Source organism: Hylobates moloch, unplaced genomic scaffold (assembly GCF_009828535.3).
Source record: "Hylobates moloch isolate HMO894 unplaced genomic scaffold, HMol_V3 SCAFFOLD_12, whole genome shotgun sequence".
Taxonomy (NCBI): Eukaryota; Metazoa; Chordata; class Mammalia; order Primates; family Hylobatidae; genus Hylobates; species Hylobates moloch.
Window position 1 is genome coordinate 644,473 of NW_026652287.1, and position 8,422 is coordinate 652,894.

At 57.1% G+C, this 8,422-nt stretch overlaps 1 protein-coding gene across 2 annotated transcripts; it reads left to right on the forward strand.

The window, feature by feature from the left end:
* Positions 1-712: 712 nt before the first annotated feature.
* LRCOL1 (leucine rich colipase like 1) lies at positions 713-8,157 on the forward strand. 2 transcript variants are annotated; one of them, XM_032168229.2, is made up of 6 exons: positions 713-904; positions 4,903-5,026; positions 6,348-6,473; positions 6,596-6,721; positions 6,807-6,929; positions 7,904-8,157. In XM_032168229.2, exons 2-6 carry the CDS (start codon positions 4,916-4,918, stop codon positions 7,904-7,906), a joined length of 489 nt encoding a protein of 162 aa, XP_032024120.1. In that variant the 5' UTR covers positions 713-904; positions 4,903-4,915; the 3' UTR covers positions 7,907-8,157. The 2 variants fall into 2 exon arrangements, with proteins under 2 accessions (XP_032024120.1, XP_032024119.1); XM_032168228.2 differs by lacking the exon at positions 7,904-8,157 and having other exon boundaries at positions 6,807-7,751.
* The last annotated feature ends 265 nt before the right edge of the window (positions 8,158-8,422 follow it).

The following is an 8,422-nucleotide window of genomic DNA, read 5'->3' on the forward strand; positions in this document are numbered from 1 at the left end:
TCCCTGACATCCCTGCTACGTGGTGTCCCCCTGGCACCTCCGTCGTGCCCCTAACGATGCCCACCACTCTCTGCGCAGTGTGTTTGTTGCCAGGCCCAGCTCTCGCACTGGACTGAGAGCGCCAAGTTGGCACCAGGGCACAGCCTGCTTCCCCACCGAGCCTGCCACGGTGCCAGGCACATGGTCGATCACAAATAAATAACGAGTAAACAGCCCATACGCATGTACTGCATAAGCAGATGCATGTGTAGATAGATAAAGACCACCCAGACGACAGCAAGCCCAGGCTCTGAGTTCGGAGCTTGGGATCGCCCCACCCTGAGATTGGCAGGCAGGGGGCGGGGCACAGGTCCGCCCGCTCAGGGTGGTAGTGGTGTGGGAAGGCAGGGGCAGCTGATGGAGAGTGAGGTGTCCGGTGGTTGGTGAGAGAAAATGTTTGGCGTCCTCTGGTTGGTCCTGAGTTGGAAGTGGGGGCAGAACACAGAGAAATCAAGCGCTGACTGTCCCAGCAATTGGCTGCAGAGGCGGAGCTGCTGCTTCCAGCTTCTTTGTGGTCCGGAGTCAGTAGCCGCGTGGGACTGGCCCCTGTCCAGATGCCCACGCTGAGCCTCTCGTGTGGGGAGATGAGCGTCTTTCTCCTGGGACCGAAGGAGGGAACAAGATGAACAAGGAAGAGGCGGGGCTGCGACTGTGCCCAGGGTGCTGCCTGCGTCTTTCTCCTGGGACCGAAGGAGGGAACAGGAAGGAGAAGGAAGAGGCGGGGCTGCAACCGTGCCCGGAGTGCTGCTGGGCTGCCGGGTCCCTGCTCTGGGTACTTCTCTGCTTTCGGGCGTCTCGTCTAGAAGCTGCAGCCTGGCCTGTCTCACCTCTACACAGAGGGGCCGCTGGGGCCTGACGGAAAAAGGTAGGGCTGCTGAATGTCCACGCAGCTGCCAGCCACCAGGGAAGTTTTCAGCAAGGGAGGCCCAATCTCACGAGTCACTCGCACGTCCTGTCCTCCGGGTGTCAACAGGACGCGTGCACGGCCCAGCGCCCAGGATCGACCCTGCAGCTGAGCCAGCTCTGCCCTCAGTCGGGGTGCCCTGTGGGGATGACCCCACCTGACAGGTGCCCGGTCCAGCCCTGCTGGGCCCCCAAAACTCAGAAGAGTATGGGCAGGTGTTATAGCACCAGCCCCAGGGTCTTATGCTCAAAACATGAAAGCTGTGGTTTCGCAGACGATCTATGGAGATTTGTAATGTCTTTGACAAGATTTAGCATCAAGCTTTTTACTTAGCTGATTGAACTACTATGGAAACAAACTAGATATTGATAATTGTAGGGAAAACTGAAGAAGTGTCTGATCCGAGAGATTTTTAAGCAAATGTCCTGGAATAGAGACCCCCGTATAGAACATTTGAAAATAATGAGCTTCCATCCCAGGGGCAACAGCAACTCCAGGGCACTCCTGAGGTCTGCCTGTGACCTTTGCTTTTATTGTGGTAAAATACCTTTAAGTTGACCATTTTAACAATGGTCAACTTTAATACATAAAGTTGACCATTTTAACAATTTTTTTTTTTGAGATGGAGTCTCACTCTGTTGCCCAGGCTGGAGTGTAGTGGCATGATCTCGGCTCACTGCAACCTCTGCCTCCAGGGTTCAAGCGATTCTCCTGCCTCAGCCTCCTAAGTAGCTGGGACTACAGGGATGCGCCACCACACCCAGCTAATTTTGCATTTTTAGTAGAGACAGGGTTTCACCATGTTGGTCAGGCTGGTTTTGAACTCCCGACCTCAGGTAATCGCCCACCTTGGTCTCCCAAAGTGCTGGGATTATAGGCGTGAGCCACCCCGTGCCCAGGCCACATTAATGATTTTTAAGTGCACAGTTCAGTGGCATGAAGCACGTTCATGTTGCTGTGCAGCCCTCACTGCCATCCATCTGCAGAGCTCTACATCTTCCCAAATGTCAACCGGCCCCATTAAACACCAACCCCCACCCCCACCTGCCCCGGGCATCACCATCGTACTGTCTCTGTGGGTTTGACGACTCTGGGGACCTCAAACGTGGGATCAAACGGTATTTGAGCTTCTGAGAGGGGCTCGTTCCCTCAGCATCAGGTCCTCAGGGTGACTGTGTGGCCCCTGGGTCTGAGCTGCCATTTCTGGGGCCACTGATGTCCCATTGCGTGTACATATCACATTCGGGGCAGGGGTCATGTAACACATTCATCCACCCTCTGGCCGTCGTGAAAAACGCTGCTGTGAACGGTGTGATCTGTGACCTGTTAGACACTGGACTTTCCCAGAACTGGCAGCTGCCCGTTCCTGGGCCGAGCAGGGCCCTTTGATCTGTCAGGCACATCGTGCTCCATTTGGAAACGAGGCCTGTGAACTTTGCAAGGGCCTACGAAAAGGTTTGAGACCAGAAAAAAATTTTTCCTGGTTCCAAGTACAGGAAAGATACTGCAAACTTGAAATTTAAAAAAGTTCTGGTTGTGATTCAATTTAGCTTTTATGTAGTTACATTAAAAATTATATTTAAAACGGGCACAGTGGCTCACACCTGTCATTCCAGCTACTTGGGAGGCTGAGCTGGGAGGATCACTTGAGCCCAGGAGGTTGAGTCTGCGGTGAGCTGCGATTGTGCCACTACACTCCAGCCTGGGCAACAGAGCAAGGCCCCATCTCTAAACACAGTTATATTGAATAGGCTTGATATGATTGGAAACAGGGCTAAGTTTGCCCGATGGCTGGGGATGTGGCCATTCATCTTGGAAAGTGTTGACATGACTCATTTGTCTGGGGTCAGGGGTCCAGGATCAGGTGCAAGGGGCATCTAAGACCTTTGACCTTTGACTTCCTGTGAGGGAGGTAAAATCAGTTCCTGACCTCATGGTGCTCACGCAGCGGCAGGGAAGACAGGAGGGAGTGCTGGGAGCGGGGAGGCTGCCTAGCTGCAGGCAGAGGTGTGGGTGCGGGGACTGCTCATGTGGGGAGGCCACTGCCAGGGCTTGGCTGCCCCTGTGATGGGCATGGGGGAGGTGGGCATCCATATTTGGGTTCCTCTGGCTGGTCTTGAGTGGGGAGTGGAGTCACTGACTGAGTCCTGATCTGCTGTGGTTTCCCCAGCAGGCGGCTATAGGCTGTGGCCAGAGCTCCACATTTCCCCTGAATGCACGCAAGATAATATGAGGAATTTAAGAAAAATAATAATCAAAGGGATTCAAGAGACAGAGACAGAGACAGAAAGAGGGAGAGACAGAGAGAGACAGAGAGACAGGGAGAGACAGAGAGGGAGAGACAGAGAGAGACAGAGACAGAGAGAGAGACGGAGAGACAGAGACAGAGACAGAGACGGAGAGACAGAGACAGAGACAGAGAGGGAGAGACAGAGAGACAGAGAGAGGGAGAGACAAAGAGAGGCAGAGAGACAGAAAGAGACACACAGGGAGAGACAGAGAGAAAGAGAGACAGAGACAGAGAAGGAGAGACAGAGACAGAAAGAGACAGAAAGAGGGAGAGACAGAGAGAGACAGAGAGGGAGAGACAGAGAGACAGGGAGAGACAGAGGCAGAGACAGAGAAACAGGGAGAGACAGAGACAGGGAGACCCTGCCCGGCCCCCCGGCCCCAGCGCAGCCCTGAGTGGTCTGTGGTCTCACAGCAAGGGGTGAGGGAGCCGAGGGGGAGGCCAAGGGTGGACTTTCTTTGTGTGGACTTCATATTCCCCCTTCATCTTACATAATGAATGGTTTATCTTGTTAGCATGCGTGGTGTTCATTTTCTATTTTCTGGTTATTTATGGCCAGTGTGGAGAAATCGTTTTGAATTTTGTGTTGATCTTGGTCTGGCCTCTCTCGTCACTTTTCATGATTTGTGGAGTCTACTGGGTTTTCCCGTATGGCTTTGGAACCCGGGAGGAAAAGAGAGACTGTAATGACATTTCCGCCTGGGCCCGGCTGGAAGAGTCCCAAGGAAGAGTTCCTGTCGTCCACCCTGTCCTGCGCCGGTCGCTGTGGTGGGGGCGGCGCCGTCCGGGCGTGGGGCTCACAATGAGCACAGCTTGGCTGCTGACCACACGCAGGGCAATGCCGCTGCTTCGTCTTGACGCCCACGCTGCTGCGGGGCTGGGCAGCAAGGGCCCCTCCAGGAGGGACCCCAGGCTGAGGCTCCCGCTCCCAGCAGGTGCTCACGTTCAAATTCATCAGGGGAACCATTGTCCGCTGGGAAAAGGCTTCTTCAAAATCCATTTTTCACGTTTTGCCTCGATGTGTTAAAAAAATCCATTTTCCATGCAGTGCTAAAAAGAAATGAGTCATTATGCCATGAAAAGCCACGAAGGAACCTTAAATTGCACTTTACTCAGTGAATTAAGCCAACCCGAAAAGGCTACAGACCGATTCCAACCAAATGGGATTCTGGAAAAGGCAAAACCAAGGAGACAGTGAAAAGCTCGGTGGCTGTCAGCAGCTGGGGAGGGAGGAGCGAACAGACGGGGCATGGGGATTTTTAGGGCATCGGATCTGCTCTGCAGGATACTGAAATGGCAGTTCTGTGAGAACGCACTCACCCAAACCCGCAGCAGGCACACACCGTCTGAGCTGTGGACTCCGGGTGATGACGGCATGTCCCTGTGGGTCTATCAATGGTGGGCAGATGCGTCACACGAGTGCAGCATGTTTATAATAGGGGGAACTGAGGCAGGGGAAAGAAGGTGGCATATGAGAATTACATTTTCTGCACTTTTTTTGTAAGCCTAAAACTGCTCTAGAAAATAAAGTCCATTAAGTTTTTATAAGTCTGTCTTGCAAGAGAAAGGAGCGGGAAGGGACGGGAAGGGAGTGGGGAGGCCAGCACCAGGCGCCGGGCAGGACAAGGCTGGCGTGGACGCACTCCCACACAATCCTGGTTCTCTGCAGGTCCACGCCCCCGATGGCCGGCCCGGGGTGGACGCTGCTGCTACTGCTGCTGCTGCTGCTGCTGCTGCTGGGGTCCATGGCAGGGCATGGGCCACAGAAGAAGCAGTTGAACCTGTCCCATAAGGTGGGTGCCAGCCGCCCCTGATGCCCCTGCAGGCCCCACACGTGCTGTAAGGTGGGTGCCGGGTGCCCCTGAGGCCCCTGCAGGCCCCACCCGCGGAGGCTGCCACTTTCTGTCAGGAGGCTCTCAAAGGGACACAAAATGCCTTCCTGGATGAAACCCTCCCTGAGGCCACACTCGTTTTCCTGGCCACACACCCGGCTGTGCTGCCCAAGTACACATGAGGCTATGGGACGGCGACCCCAGCACCAGGAGCAGCCCTGGGGCCACCGCGGCCACCGTCAACCAGGCAGGAAAGATCGGGGCCACGTGGGAGCTGCACCAGTGCGCACTTCTGTTTTTGAAAATATACCCATTTTTCTATTACTTTGTAAATTCTGTGTGTGTGTGTGTGTGTGTGTGTGTGAGAGAGAGAGAGAGAGAGAGAGAGAGAGAGAGATGAAGGCTTGCTCCGTCGCCCAGGCTGAAGTGCAGTGGCGCGATCTCAGCTCACTGCAACCTCCACCATCCGGGTTCAGGCGATTCTCCTGCCTCTGCCTCCCGAGTAGCTGGGATTACATGTGCGCCACACCACGCTTGGCTAAATTTTGAATTTTTAGTAGAGATGGGGTTTCACCATGTTGACGAGGCTGTTCTCAAACTCCTGTCCTCAGGTGATCCACCGGCCTCGGCCTCCCAAAGTGCCGGGATTACAGGCATGAGCCACTGCGCCCGGCCAGAAAATATATCCACTTTTAATAAAAAGTTGTTATTTATGTTAACATGCAATGGGATTACTATTGTTATCCTAAAATTCTCTCAGTTTTAGGGTGGAATGCAGTAACATCAATAGACATAGCCTCATCCTCATCCACAACACTCTGAGCAAACAAGACCAGAGGTCTCGCACACGGCGGCGCCTTCTGTGTGTGTGGGTGGGGGGTGGCTACAAGCTGTGGCGTGGGGGGCAGGCCTGGCTCTCAGCTCACCTCTGCTGGGCGCCTTGCTCGCCTTCCCTGAGCCCATTTCTTCTCCTGTAAAATGCCAGGCACTGGGCCGGCCTGCGAGCTTCGCCCATGCTCCGCTGCTGCATCCTTGCCCTCAGTGCCTTGGTTTACCCTCTTCCACGTGGCTCACAGTAGACATTCCCTTTCTCAGCCTGGGGCCCCCAGCACTGACCTGCCAGAACCACGGCAGTCTGGGTTTGTTCCAGAAACTTCTCAGGGAACCCAAGTTTGAAGGATGGTGACACAGGGGAGCCAAGGAGAGGGCAGGACTTTCCTGAGTGCTGAGTCTGCAGGCCCTGCCCAGGAACAGGTGAGCGAGCTGGTGAATGGCGTTTCAGGGCATCGGGGAGCCATGCGGGAGCCACGAGGAGTGCCAGAGCAACTGCTGTACCATCAACAGCCTGGACCCACACACGTTCTGCACCCCTAAGACCATCTTCCTGCAGTGCCTTCCCTGGAGGAAGGTGAGATGTGTGCAGGGGGTGGGGGTGGAGGATCGAGACTGCCTGTGGCCCCCTCCTACCTGCCCCTGAAGAGCCAGGGAGTTGATGGCAGGTGCAGGGATGATGCGTCTCCTGTCCCATAGCCCAATGGGTATAGATGCTCGCACGACTCAGAGTGCCAGAGCAACTGCTGCGTCCGCAACAACAGCAGCCCGCAGGAGTTGTGCACGCCCCAAACCGTCTTCCTGCAGTGTGTGCCCTGGCGCAAGGTGAGCTGCGGGCACCCGGGGCAGATGGAGCAGGGGTAGCTGGAGATGGCCCCTCTCCACGACCGCTGCCTGGCTGCCTCCCCAGCCCAACGGCGACTTCTGCAGCAGCCATCAGGAGTGTAACAGCCAGTGCTGCATCCAGCTGAGGGAGTACAGCCCCTTCCGCTGCATGCCCCGTACCGGGATCCTGGCCCAGTGCCTGCCCCTGGTGAGTCCCGGGTGCGGGCTCAGCCTCCAGACCCTCCCTTGGCCGCAACGGGGAAGTCACACAGAAACCCAGGAACTGGGCCAGGACCGCGACTGTGAGAGGTGGGCTCTGAACCCACGGGAGGGCAGAGCACCCGGGCACCCCCGCTGGGAGAGGCCGGGGCTTCACCGCCCATCTCATAAAGTGGGGGCCGCAGAGAAGGCTCCTGGGCTGGCACTGAGCCCACCAGGCCCCGCAGGGCACGGGTGCCCTGTCAGAGACCGTCAGAGCCTGTGGGGCCGCGGGGAGGGGGACCCAGGACCATCTCCCCTGGCAGCTGGGGTTGGACGTCTTCAGGCTAGAGAGGGAACAGCCTCACCAGCCCTAGAGAAGGAGGATCCTGGCTTCTCCCTCCCTCCCCCGACCTCTGCTGTGGCTTTTCCTGACGGGAAATCCATGGGATGAGCGCGCGGTGCAGGCTCCGACTCTGCTGAGCCCTGGGGTCAGGGGCAGGGCCCAGCGGCGCAAACGCTGTGGGGGCGCAAGTGTGTGTCTGCTGGAGCCCGGAGCTCCCATCTGGGGTGAAAGGGTCCTGGCACCCAGAGGTGGAGTGTGTTCACCGCCCTCGGGTACCACCAGGCCCCCTCGTGGGCGCTGGGAGCACTCCGGGCGCCTGGCGCTGCTCGTGGGCATCCCTCTGGGGAGCTGAGCGTGGGCGTCGGCCTCCGGGTGCTGTCCCGACCCCCACGAGGCTGGTGACGGGAGATGCTGTGGCCCCGCGTTCATGTCCTCCTTCTGCGGCCGCTTCGAGGCCCGTCCCCCGCGCGTTTCCTCAACTTCGGGCCCGTCTTCCCCCCTCGCACGTTTCCTCAGCTTCGGGCCCGTCCCCCGCGCGTTTCCTCAGCTTCGTTCTTCAGCTTCGGGGCAGTCCCCCGCGCGTTTCCGCAGTTTCGGGCGTCCCCTGCACGTTTCCGCAGCTTTGGCTTCTCCTTCAGTGATGCGAGCTGGAACCTGGGCGCGAGGGGCCGGCCTGGGCCCTGGGATGTTCACGCAGGACCGGGTTGTGCTGGGGCTGGTTCCGGTGGAAGCTTCCCTTACGGTTTGTGCTGCTGTTTCTGGGGCTCTGAAAATCTGAGGGAACTGAAAGGCTATGACCAGCCTGGTGGCGCGAAGTGTCTGTGAGAACAAATCCCAGGCACCCGGGTGTAGCCTGACTGTTAAACATCAATAAAGACTCCTGGCCGACTGAGCAGCCGTGTCTCACCCCTTCTGTGTTTTGAATAATAAAAGCCTAAAATCTGAAGGAAACCTGGAGGTCACAGAGAGGTGGCGTCTGCTGGGTCCGTGCCAGAGCGGCCTCCTGGGAAGCCTCGGGAGGCACAGGCCATGCTGTGGGGGGCGAGGCCAGGGCCAGAGTATCAGGTTTGCTGTCACCTCCCCCCACTGCAGGGGCGTCAAATAAAGGGGTGCAAGCCCGTGTGGTCACCGCAGGTAAAAATCGCTCCCTCCCTGTC

What these genes read in the sequence shown, in the direction of transcription:
- LRCOL1 (XM_032168228.2), top strand. Translation starts at nt 4,916, where the DNA reads ATGGCCGGCCCGGGGTGGACGCTGCTGCTACTGCTGCTGCTGCTGCTG. An exon ending in AGTGCCTTCCCTGGAGGAAG is followed by an intron (nt 6,474 to 6,595) that starts GTGAGATGTGTG and finishes CCTGTCCCATAG; the next exon opens with CCCAATGGGTATAGATGCTC. An exon ending in AGTGTGTGCCCTGGCGCAAG is followed by an intron (nt 6,722 to 6,806) that starts GTGAGCTGCGGG and finishes CTGCCTCCCCAG; the next exon opens with CCCAACGGCGACTTCTGCAG.